This window comes from Pterocles gutturalis, unplaced genomic scaffold (assembly GCF_000699245.1).
Source record: "Pterocles gutturalis isolate BGI_N339 unplaced genomic scaffold, ASM69924v1 scaffold28539, whole genome shotgun sequence".
Classification (NCBI taxonomy): domain Eukaryota; kingdom Metazoa; phylum Chordata; class Aves; order Pterocliformes; family Pteroclidae; genus Pterocles; species Pterocles gutturalis.
Genome location: NW_010134066.1, coordinates 36,902 through 49,867, shown reverse-complemented (window position 1 = coordinate 49,867; position 12,966 = coordinate 36,902). Strand labels below are relative to the sequence as shown.

The 12,966-nt window shown below is 36.9% G+C and overlaps 1 protein-coding gene across 1 annotated transcript in view; it reads right to left on the bottom strand.

The window, feature by feature from the left end:
* Window positions 1–271: 271 nt before the first annotated feature.
* PPFIA2 (protein tyrosine phosphatase, receptor type, f polypeptide (PTPRF), interacting protein (liprin), alpha 2) overlaps window positions 272–12,966 on the bottom strand; it is a gene marked incomplete at its 5' end in the record, with an annotated part of 49,217 nt that continues 36,522 nt past the window's right edge. Inside the window, 8 exons of the mRNA XM_010081476.1 lie at window positions 272–452; window positions 4,213–4,305; window positions 5,850–6,009; window positions 6,970–7,038; window positions 7,133–7,308; window positions 9,058–9,155; window positions 10,011–10,186; window positions 12,257–12,286. Of these exons, the coding sequence (XP_010079778.1) occupies window positions 4,247–4,305; window positions 5,850–6,009; window positions 6,970–7,038; window positions 7,133–7,308; window positions 9,058–9,155; window positions 10,011–10,186; window positions 12,257–12,286 (768 nt within the window). The remainder of the gene's footprint in view (window positions 453–4,212; window positions 4,306–5,849; window positions 6,010–6,969; window positions 7,039–7,132; window positions 7,309–9,057; window positions 9,156–10,010; window positions 10,187–12,256; window positions 12,287–12,966) is intronic.

Here is a 12,966-nt window from a genome sequence, read left to right as displayed (position 1 = left end):
ATTGACACTGTATTGTCAAATGTTTGCACTGAGACCCCATGTACCATAGATTTTATTTTTAAAAAATCATATTTATATCCATTTACATAAGACTTACACATTTTAAAAGAAATACATACACAGTAAATACGTAAATGTCTAGTATTTTACAATAAAACAGATGGAACAATGTAAAAATGAGTGGCTTCATTTGATAAAAGCTTTGGATGTGCACTACTGCCAAATTTCTAATGAAATTAGAAAGGGGGAATTTTTGTTTTTCTTTTTTTAATAGAAATTTAGGTATTTTTTTTTACTCTCATTTTAAACTAACCAATACATGAAAGGAACATCACATCTATCTGAGATACCTTTTGTGTTCCCTATTACCCTGTTCTTGCAGAGAGTTTTAATGCTCTTTTTCTTAAGTAGTGGTAGTGCACTTCAGGTAAAGTAGAAGAAAGAGATGACATCTAAGGGAAAAAATAAACAAACATTAATTAGTGAGATTTTTTATTCTAATGTGGTCTAGGATGCAATGACACCAGAAAATATTATGACACTAAGTAAGCTATTGTATCATTTACTAAAACATGACCTTTGAGTATCTGAGGGAGACATGCCTTTGTTGTTTTATGTCTGCAATATAAATCTATTAATAATGCATTTTAATTTCTTGTCCTAGATTGAAACAAACTCCTGCTTATGTTCATTTTACATTTGTTTTCTTGCAGTTTTGATTGAGCAATGGGGTTAATTTCCTGTATCTGTAGACTTTTGCCCATTTGGCAGAAGGTTGAACACATTTTAAGGGCATAGACCTTGTTGGAATATGCTGTGGTTCTCCTTGTTCACTGCAGCTTGATAGCATTTACCTTCTTCCACCCTGATGATTTCATTGCTATGGACCAGCTATTTCCAAATTATCATTCACATCTTTTTGGAATTATTCTTCTCCATCTGTCTTTACAAATCCTCTTTGGAACACTTCATTGATGAAGTACATAATTGATTTTACCAAATCCCCTTTGACATTTCATTAGAAGAAAAGTGAAACTAGTATGTTCTATTACCCCAGCCTGTGGCAATGAAGCTGTCCCACCTGAGCCTTCTGACTTGGTGGTGACAAGCATTTGATAAAAGCATTGGGGAAACGTAGTGTGACTGCCACATCCCCTGGCTGTGTATGTGAGCATTGCAGATGCTCAGCTGGGCAACATACAGCCACCACAGCAGAGAGCTTGAGCCCTCCCTTGTGCTCCATGGTAAAGTTCTTCACAAGATTAAATAGCCAGACACCAGCAGTCTTAAATGTTCTTAAATTTCTGAACTTGAGAGTGCATTCAAACTGAGCTGTGCAGAGTATGCCCACGTAACTGTCCTGAGAATGTCAGTTCATGATTTCTGGCAGCCTGTCATGGTGGTTTCAACCAATGTTTTTAAAAAATACAAAATGCAACTTGAAAGCATAGGAACTGAACCCAGCTGTTGTGAAGAAACACCCTAAAACCCTGTAAGATTGTACCTAATTGGTATTTGACATTCTCTGTAAGAAAGGTGAGTAGCAGAATGCAAGAATCTGCAGCCTGCTGTGATCGCAGGCCATCTCATTTCTTCCACCTGCAAACCTGTTTACAGCTCTCTTTTCAGTCTCCTCTTCATATGCATATTCCCCTTTAGTTTTTTAAAAGAATATCTTATAGTGCTGTTGTATGATAGCTCATACAGCTACTCACCCCCTCTGCTTCTTTCTTAGAATCAGTCCCTGATTCTATGCATGCAGATAGTCTAGTGACCAGAGTAACACAAATACTGATGTTATTGTAGGCAAGGTGTTACAAGCCTGGGTCTCTGTCTGACCTGGATCTGGAAAATTTCAGGAGGCATGTTGTAATGAATAATCTTCCCTTTTGTCGAAGTATCAATCAGTTCCTTCCATGAAGAAACTGTTACTCAGGAACTGTGATCACAAAATTCTGAAAACTCTTATGTTGCCCTTCAACCACCTTCACATCCCCCATATGAGCAGTTTTTGTTCATGTGTTCGTCCTTGAGATTCAGGTAATTTGTTTAAGTTTTCAAGTTTGATATAGTAATGAAGGAAATCATTTTCCTGCATATTTTTATATGATTTACTGAAACGCAAAATTATTTTGACTTGCTCTTTGTTTTCCAACCTGCATTATATTCTGAAATGGCACTTATGAACAGTGCATACACTGAAGTTCTAGTTCACACCACCTCGTTGCTTCTTTAAAAGGAGTATATGGCAAGTGAAAAGTGGCAGGCATCTTCATATATTAGCTTTTACAGTTTAGATGTTAAGTTGATATTCTTATAGAGCTCTCAGGCGTTTAAGATTAGAATGTAAGTGGCAGAATAGTGGACAATCAGCAGGTACCGATGTGATACATATCACTGATACCTGAAACACTACTAATACTCCTATAGATATTGAAGTTAACTTGTATAGCTTGTATAACTTTGTATAAAGATCTTTTTGCTGAAAATACGTAACTCGCACATACATATAGTGCCAGCAAAGTTTGCTACTTTAAGTCTGTTTACGGATTGCTACTTTTTAGACAATTTTTGAATACAGTGGGAATAAACAGCTTGAGCAATCTTAAATTAACTTTTGTTAACATACCAATTTTCAATATCTGCCCTTGTTGCGCTCTTCAAACCTATTGGAAAATATCACCTCATGTGCCTGGCCCACTACTGTTGGGTTAATAGATGGCTTGGTGTTTGAACTTCATTTCGTGGTCATACTTTATTGCTTTCAGCATTGGAATTCTGAAGCATGTAGGAGAAAAGATATGCATCTCTGCTATCAGTTTCTACACTGAATCCGCTGAGAGTAGTAATTGCCTTCGCTGACATAAAACCAATCTCTAATCTATACATACTTACACATAAAAAAGATTTATATAGTTTACATGCTTCATCATCATCATCTTTGTAGGACCAGCTGCTATAATTACCTATTTTAGGGGGAAAAAAAAAATCTCCTGTGCTTATTTTTCAGTGGTGGCATGAAAAGTTCCCTTTTCTACTAGATTAAGATTTTATACTCTTGCAGTCTCCTGAAGATCTGTAAAGTAAGGTTCATGTCATTGGTAGGATCCTGAGCAATCTATGTTTTCCAACGGTAACATTTGTTGTTCCTAAACACTTTTTGAACACACCCACAATAAGTAAAATTTCGATGGCACCAAGTGTCTCCCAGTCTTGGGAATCAAAAGGAAGGAGTTTTTTGCACATCCTGGCATGTCCTGCCTACAATATGTAACAGCTATTGAAGCATGTTTAATGCCTGGTGAGGTTTTTGTGCTATCAAAATATTCTTTACAGGTCTGCTACAGTCCCCTGAGTAAATAAATGGAACACTGTTTTACTGAGAAAATATTAGCATGAAATGGTGCCATATTGATGAAAGCGCTCATCATGTTACTATTGTTTACAAAACTTGTAATGCAGCAGCAAACAGTGTATTTTCACAGAACTCCGGAAGAGTGACTCTGTGAGATTCATAGCCCTATTTAAGAGATAAGTGGTGAGAAATGCAACATGAATTCCAGTACTAGACTTGATCCAAAGTTGCATTCAGGTCAGAATATCCTTTCTTTTGCCACTGGTCAATTCTGAATCATTTGAGAAGTGCAAGAATCTCTGTAGTAGATGATTTTGGACGATTTTTTGTATAGGGGAGGTATTGTTCTAGCTTTATTCAGCTACCTGATGTTCTGAATTGAGCCACATGACTCATAAAAGAAAGAGAAGTAAATCTCTTCTGCTTTACTAGGTTTTTTGGTTGTTTTTTTTTTTTACCCTCTCTCCCTAGCTCCTGGTAGAACTACTTCAATTTTCATAAAGTAAATTCACTCCTTGTGCCTACTGCTGTGTCCCCAGTTCTAGCTTTAAGTTTGAGAGCATACAAAATACGTTATGGTTTGTGAGCTATCATCTGAACAGAGTTGTCTGAAAACTTTTTTCTTATCTGATCAAGTAGTTTCATCAGAAAGAACCTGCTATTTGAGATGGGGAAAAGAATAGTGTAGCATCTCCTGGACTGAGCTTGAGACTGCTGTCATGATCAAATGACCACCCTAATGAGTCTGAGTTAGGTCCTCTGCTCCATGTCAGCTCTTGCTTGAATGATGCCAAGGAATATTGGGTGTAGTGTACAATTATAAAGAGCTTTCATGATGGCTCCTTCTGAATACTCACAACAATTCAGTGCTGGCTTCTTTGCTAGGCCTTGTCAGCATGAGTATGTGCGAACTGTTGAGCTGTCTAACCTCTGCAGTCGTGATGAAGCAACTGAAAATTGCAAAAAAAAAAAAAAAAAAGAAACAAACCAGAACCTCTTTAGAATCATGAAGAAAATATATCAATCTGTTTCCTACTGGAAGGATGGCTATTAAATTGCTCTGTGACTTTCTATGACACAACCTGGGCATGGTCTATTTCAGAACTCAGAGTTTCTTCATGTTGGGTGTACTATTGATATCTGTCTTAAGTGAATGCAGTTTAAAACTCAATTTTGTCTTTATTTAGTTGGAAGTCCTAACAGTGTACCTATCATGATGTTTAATTACTGTAGCGTTCATAGCACTAGGAGATAGGAAGCCAAATCCTGGATGAAGGTGTAGGTCTTCAGTCTACTGAGTTCAGTACCCAGCTCAATAATAAACTGTCTGGAAGACTTCCAAGTAAATCACTAAACCTCCCTTGTACCTTAGCTCCCCATCTGTAAAATGGGAGTAATATCTTCTACAGCATAGCATGCCTAGAAGATGAAATCCATGAATGTTTGTAAGGTTCTTAGCTACTACAGTAATGTGGACCATGAAAATACCTAGGGAGCTAGTACCTTTATTTGTACATGGAATTTGACTTGGAATGGATTCTTGTCTTATGACTTCATCATTGCCAAAAAGTGCAGGATTAAAAGCAAAGCATGCACATGAGCAGTGGAGTCAATGGAATTCAGTGATGCAATCAGTAAATTATTCCATCTGTAACTATAAAGTATTGTTTTTAAAGGTGAGAAACTTCAATGGAATTTAGATGGCTTTAATGGAGTTTAGATGGCAATACTGTCATACCAAGTTCATTCAAGAGTTACAGAATGTAATCACTACAAGCAGTGTATTCAATTACTTTGAGACAAGTCTATTCATAGACCTAAATTCTCTCATGAGGAAATAAACAGCAGTATTTGAAATGGGCCTGTTTGTATACTGGTACTTCTCAGAACTTCAGGCAGGTATACATGGCTTTATCATCTATATACCAGAAGGAACAGCTGCAATGGGATTTGTCCCTCCTCCCTGCCCTCTTACAAGGATTTTTAATTTTTACTTATTTTTTAATTGTGATCTGCTTGTTACTTTTCCAATGATTGCTGAGTTTGTGCATCTTTTGGAAGTTAAAAGATTTCCAGAGAAAATTAAGACTAGTATATAGTAACTCAGTGCATACCTGGAATTTAGTACTCGCTAACTACACTACCCATCTGTTTTTTATTGTTAGCAACTTGAGTTATTTGATGGTCGAGGCTAAGCTAGTTAGTTTGAAAGTGAAATAGGAAAATGAAAATGATAGTCCTTTCTAAGTTCATTCTCTAAGCTGCACTCCATCTGCTAGAGGGGCTAATGAGCTGAAGCACTTGCTTAGAAATCAGTAGTATGCCAAGTCAGTGCTTTTCCATTCCCTAATTCCCTCCCAGGCTCCATTCATCCTTATACCAGTTAGGTGAACACAGCTGTTCCAGTGCAAGACAAACATATACTGAAAGTCAATTTATCATGCTGGAATAAGCTGCTTGCTTTTCAACAGTAAGTGCAGAAATGACTGCATACCATCGGTTGCCATCTTCCGCGACTGCCCGGATGTTGTGGTTAATCTGAACCCAGCTGGCAGCGTTTCTGAGGAGCCCGGCATCATGCTGATCCCGTGAACCTCACGTGGAGGAAACTGTCGTCGCCAGGAGGGGCCTCGTCTGAAGTTCTTGTCATCACTCTGTTAACACACAGAATTGTAAAGCAAAATGAAATTTTTTAATTATCGCACTCTCTCCTGCCTCTTCCACTGTCAAATATATTCCACAGCAACTACCCTGCTCTGTTGCATTAGATCCAGTAACCTCAATGTGTTTGAGACACTCTTGGAAAAGTAAATGCTTTAGAAATGTTAAATGCTAGTGTGGAAAACTCTTCTTAAATCTCTGGCTCAATATACTAGAGGGTTTTAGTATCAGCTAAAGTAGAACTTTCTTAAAAGTTAGATCTCTTCCAAATACAGTGACAGAAAGTGCAGTGGTTTGTTACAGTATTATGAGGCTTATATAAAGTGCTAATAAAGAATTAAACACTCATGTGCATGCACAGAATTCATAGGCATCTCACATTTTCTGCAAGTCCTTAAAAGTTTTATTCCTCATCACATGCAGAAGTCCAACACTTGAACATTTTTGCACTGGACTCTTACCATAAGTTGAATATTTTTCATTGCTGGATTTGAGATTCCCCATCCTAGAAAGCTGCCCCAAATCCCACTCCATTACATATTAAGTTTGAAGAACCAAAAAAAAACCACCCCAAACCCCACCAAAAATCCGCTTTTCTTCTTTCTTCTTTCTTTTTTTTTAAAGAAAGTGTGTAAGTATCCTAAACAATAGGTTGCAAAGGCATCCCCTCCCACAACTTGATCTGGCCAGTGAAACTTCCACTCCTTTCTTCATCCTTCCTGTATGGAAAATTTTCATCTCAGGGTAAGAGTGCAGTGCCAAATGTAGCATCCAAAATGATATGAATATGTAGGCATACTGATTTTACTTTAAAAACCTTGACAGGCATTTCCAAATTTTTTCTTAAAGCTGTAACTGACACTTTTAAACAATGTGCAAATTAACATATCTTCATGCATTCAATTTAATTTTTACTGTGATATTTTATAAATACTGAAAATAAAATTAATTACTTCCTCAAGTCGTCTTTCAGTTCCTAGTGCTAAAAGGTTGTTGTATTCTCTCTCAAGGATCTGCCGTGCCTAGAGATACCAAAGTAAAAAATTAAAATGATTGAAGAGGAATAGAAGGAAATAATGGGTACAGATTAACCAGAAGTAGCATGAAAAAACTTGCCTGGGTGTTTTGTGTTGGAATCTGTAATAATAAAGCTAAACTGCTGTAATCAAAGTTTTCATCCAGTGCTATAAGTGAACCATGTACACCACTTTCTAGAATATTATTTGCATATTCTCGGAGGCCAATAGCTTGTATCCAGCGTATGACTCGATCATTGCTCCATACCAGCACATCTGTAAGGACATAACACCAGCTCAGTCTCCCGATGCCCTGTAACTGCCGAACTATACAGGTTGTGCATGCACTGTGGACATCATACTGCTTTCTTTCTTAAATAAGGAATGCCAGTAAACTATTCATATAGCTTTAATGGCTTCAGTATCTCCTATTCAAAACCCAAGGTGTGGGAGCAACCGTGCGAGTTTAGCTACCATCAAGTTAAATACTTATTCTAAATAATGTTTCCAAAGGAGAAAGGTGCCTCCAGAGGGCATCTCCAGAATGCAATTCCTCCCACATCCTATAGATATCCATTTCAATTCTTAGGCAAGATTTTACAGTTTAACAGTGCAAGGGCACAGGAGAAATATCCGTTCCTCAAGGCTTCACTGGAGAGTTTTGTATTAAACATTCTGAGAGTTGGGTCAGCACCTACCATTTTGTAACATGCCATAAAGCAAATGATGAGTTCACAATTTTAGAGGCTAAAAGTATTTTTGGTTCAGAAAGCTGGTTGAGCTTTTAAAGTCTATGCCAATTATAAAGCTAAGGCAACAAAACAAGCTAGGAACATTTTTGAGGATTTGTCTATTATAAAAAAGTATCCTGCCTGTAAGATTAGAAGAAAGTTACTTACACTGATCTTTGTACTTGTGAGTAGGAAATGTAATACTGAGTTTTATGTTGCTAAGTGATGAGACTTTTTCCTGAACCCTTAGAAGTCCAGCTAACGTAGCTGTTCTGGGAGCAGGCATTCTCCCTCGCCTGACCAAGAGTATCCCAGACTTCAGGCATCAGGATCAGCTGAAACACTGTGCCAGCCAAGGATCACTGACCAAATCCCACCTGGAACCATGTCTAACTGACCAATGCATGACAGGGTGAAGGTTGGGTGAAGGAGGCTATGGGTTTTTACCCTTGTCTTAGTGATGATTAGCATTGAAGTAACACCAGAATTTGAGACCAATACCCAATTTCCCCATGTCAGTCTCCAGCTATACCCACTCAGGCTGACTGACACTGATGTCTCCACATGCAAATCAAAGCCTTTGCGTTAGTGCTCGCCATCTTCTGCACTGAGTAAATACATGCTTTCATTGTAGCCGTTCCCCCTGCCACTTCTGGTTTTTTATCTCTTCCAATCAGCAGTGCGCTTGAGAAGTGTTAACTGCTGCCATTCTCTAGAGCTGGAAATTGTAATATATAAAAGGAACTGTGCAGTGACCCTTCAGCTACTCTAGAGAGCTTTACAGAGAAAAATCCCTTTAAATCAGCTGTTAAATCTCCTAATAAGGCCTGCTCTGTTAGGAACTATTTTTATAGTTAACCGTCTCGGTGGCCACCCCTCCAAGCAATGTTTTCTGTGATATGAAATTTACACATTTTGAACTAAGAAATCAAAGGCAAAGCTTTTCAAAGGCAGGAGCACAGTGTTAGGGTCCTGAGTGCTCCAATTACCCAGTGTTGCACCCAGCACATCCCACTGATCTGCAGGCTATTCAGCCTTCTGCTGCTAGGATAAGATCTGTCCCCAAAATCCAATTTAGCAAAATGTATGTATCAAACTGCCATTTAGAATTGCAGCCCCAATTTAGCAAAGTACTTTACTGTGCCTAATTTAAGGAGATGCTTTGTGTTCTGAAGACAGATGGACTTAATGTTATTTTACTTAAAGCACATGCTTAAATGCTTTGCTAACATGGCATGACAAGGGGTTAATAGTGTCAAGCTTCAAAAGAAGAAACATTCCCAGGAACTATCACCTTTTATTTCATGCTGACTCATTTCTCTTCGCTTTTCCAGTTCTTTTCTATCATAATTCAACCTCTTTAAACACATGATTCCATACTGCAAGCTTGTTCTGTTATTTAAAGAGAAACATTTACAGAGTTAATAAAGATAATTTTGAAGATGGGGAAAATATGTAGGATGTATTTCCTGCATTTCACATGAAGTGTTTCATGGTGCCCATGTAGCAAATCTTGAGGACACAGGGGAGAGTGAAACCATTAAAAAAACCTCAACAGAATTCAAAAATGAAATGGACAAAACCAAAATGAGTATGCTTGAATAAATATTCTAGCATAAGAATCACAAAATATTAAAAATTGTGTTCAGAAAAGGTCAGTCCTTGTGAGCTGTAAAATGTTTTGTCAAATCAGGCCTCAAAAAAGTGGCAAATCAGACAGTACATTAAAAAATAAAATCACTTCTTGTCACATAAACATCATTCTCCCTAAAGTCTAAATGCCTTTATTTCCATATTTCCAATTTAGCTTCCAGGCAATATCCCTAGATAACCCGAAGAACTGTCAATTTGCTTGTACTGTTAACAGCATTTATGTGCTACACAAAATAGCTTTTCATTATTATGAGAACTCAGGGCTTCAAATCTTAGTCTACCATTTTCTGATACTTTAAACCACTTAATAAATTATTACTGTTTCTGTATAGTCAAGGCTTTATTTATATAGTAATGGTTCCCCACTTATGAAATTTATCTGTACCAATATCTTAGTTTTGAGAGACAAAATTGCAATGTGGCTGCTATTACTAAAGGACTCTTTCTGAATTCAGATTTCTGACACTCAACACTCACTTTTCTGAGTGGTTTTTCCATGCCAGAACACCACAGTATTTTTATTCTGTGCAGCACTGAGCACTACGTCAGACACATAAATGTCTCTATATATGTGTAGTCTTTATGCCAACATACCGATGAAAGCTATCCACCATTTTTAAGTGCACACGCAGATCTTTCTTTGTCAGGTGATCTAACATCCTCGCATCTACCAGGCATTCCATAAAATAACTTCGGTATTGAGGTAAACCCAGACTGGGGAGCCATTCGTTACCTATCCATTCGTGGTTCATATCGCCATAAGCCAGGGTCTACAAGGAAGGAAAAAAGGGAGGGGGGGGATTAAAATCTTGAGTTTGTTCTAAATTGCACCACAGACTTTAGCCAAAATATCTATATTCTATGCTTGTTTCTAGTGAGACTTCCTAGCTCTGAAATTCTGTCTAGACTTCCTAGCTCTGAAATTCTGTCTAAACAAAAAGCACTTCAATTTTACACCATTTTGACATTTGAGGTGAGAGCCACTGCCTGTTTTGTCTTGTTGCCTACCTTTGTAAAATGTAAGCAGGTTTTTTTTTTTTGTAATAATAAATTGTAGTTTAAATTTCAAATTTTAAATGCAAGCAAACTTATTACATAATGCAAATGTGTTTGTTTCATAATCTTGCTTTCAACTGACCTCCTAGAATACTGGTGCTAGGCAGATCCTACATTAAACTTGGTAATATAAACATGGCCCCAGGGAAGCAACTGAAGTTTGTGTCACTGTGTAGTGGAGGCTAGGATTTCCTGAATAGGATCTAATGACACTTTATGATAACACGCCTGTAGTCCTTCTGAGACTAAAAGTTAATTTTGGTTGTTTGTCAGCCAAGCTTACCTGACCTGCATTCAGCATCAGTCAGAGCAGGTGACCAAATACATTCTATTAATGAAGACTTTTCAGCTGTGAACAGCTTAAACCTAAGTACATATATGCAGAGCTCAATAAATTAATTCTCTAAGATAGGAGCAAACCAAATTCCTCCTAGAAGCTAGCATTCAGGCATTAAGCTACTTCATTGTTCAGCTGAAATTTCAATAGGGTGAGGAAGAAAGTATATGAAAAAAACACATGCATGTTGAGCTATTTTTATATGGGTTGCAGAATTAAGATGCAAAATAGGTAGATTTCACATCTCACTGTTGTAAATTACTTTGGTACTACTAAAATTTAACAGAAAAGAGAACTTATAAATTGCAAGATTAACACCTCCTCAGTAGGATCCTGCTCAGCTTTGGACATCACTTTCAAGCCTAACTATCCTTTTGCTTTTGTTTTTAATGTTTCCTGTCATCATAGATAAAAATATAGGCCCTTCACCTCTCATTCTTATGAGATTTTGAAGAGAAAAGGAATGCCATAAATAAAGACAGAAAAACTATATGTGTGTGCATACATTATATAGAGAGAAAGACGCTGAAGAATATAAGTAATTGATAGTCCAACTAAAGTGAAAATGTTTCTTCCTAATTATACAGGACTATTTGTAGACTGATACTTGGGTGTGATTTATTCAATTGTTCAAAAAAAAAATCTGTTGTAATTTTAGAAATGTTAGATCTCAAACTCTTGGCATATTTTATGAGCCTGTTCTCAAAAATGGGGAAAATAATTTTCCAAGATGTAGCTGGGAAGAAGGAAGAAGGAAGATGAAGAAGAAGAAGAAGAGGAAGAAGAAGAAGAAGAAGAAGAAAGAAGAAGAAAGAAGAAATGTAGCCAGTTGGGAATATTTAGGCTTTCTCTGTCTCTCTGAATGTGAATTTACCAAGCAAAAATCATGGTCATAATAGGATGAAGGAATATAAGGGTGTGACCTAACATGCCTGCATATATGACTTTACTGTACGTGCCCTGGTGCAGGGACACTGCCAAGCATCCCTGTGTGCCATGATGTAAAATGCTTTCCCCATCTTATCAGTCACCACATAGCCCCAGGCTGCTGCACATGACCTAACTTTGAGGTGGGTTTCAGGCATCCATTCAAATCATAGCTGCCTCTGCTTAATTTTTTTGATCATCCTTGGGACATTAACAAATCATATTAGTGGCTGGGAGTGTAAAATAAAGGACTCTGTTGAGGAATCTGGAAACATTACTTTGCATATGGTAACAACAATTTATTTTAAGAAAAATATCTACAGCATACGTACCTCTGTGTTTTACCTAGCAAACCTGTCCAGAGAGTATTTCCTTTGTATTAGAAGTCTAAAATATGTAAATCCTAATTCTATCACTGAGCTATTGTCACAATATTATACTTCTCTCTGCATATTCATACACTGGTAATGATATTATTATTAGTTTTCCATTCAAAAAAAATTATGTGAAAGGGTCATACCTGAGCCCAGCTGCCTTCTTCAGACTCTTTCTGTGTTATCAGCAGGATTTTTTGGAAGCAATTAGTAAAGCAGGTAAAAAGGCAATAAAAATGAGTTACAAAAATATATGAGTTTCATGCATATGTTAATCTTAGTACAAATGAATACATACATGTAAAATGTGCTGATAAAATATCTGAATTCCAGTCAGTGGCAAAGCCCTGGGGTAAGCTACCTTAAAAATGACAAGACTGAAACCATAAAATCTTAGTAGGCAAATCTAGCTAAGTTTTCAAGATATAAAATCATTACAGCTTGATGAAACTTTACAGCACTATCTTAAACACTATATGGTTTCACGATCAAAACACAACCATTTACTTATAAAATTGGGCATTAGAGATGCCAATTTTTGATTCTAGTTAGATTTTGCAACATTCACAATAAAAAGCTGTCTTCTTGTGAATGTATTGCAAAGGAGCTTTCTATATAAGAATTTAATGGCAAAACTATATTTTTCTGGCTGACCAGTTAAACAGGAATGACTGTACTTTTCAGGTCAATTGAGTGTTGTTGTATTTGTATTTACCAACAATAATAAAATTGAAAAGCAGCTCAGTTGTAAAAAAAATTATTGATGAGAAAGTTAATGAGAAAACTTAAAATAATAAAGCAAGTATAAATTTCTAAGAAATAAGTCTTTATTGCATCAAAATTTAGCTTTAGTACC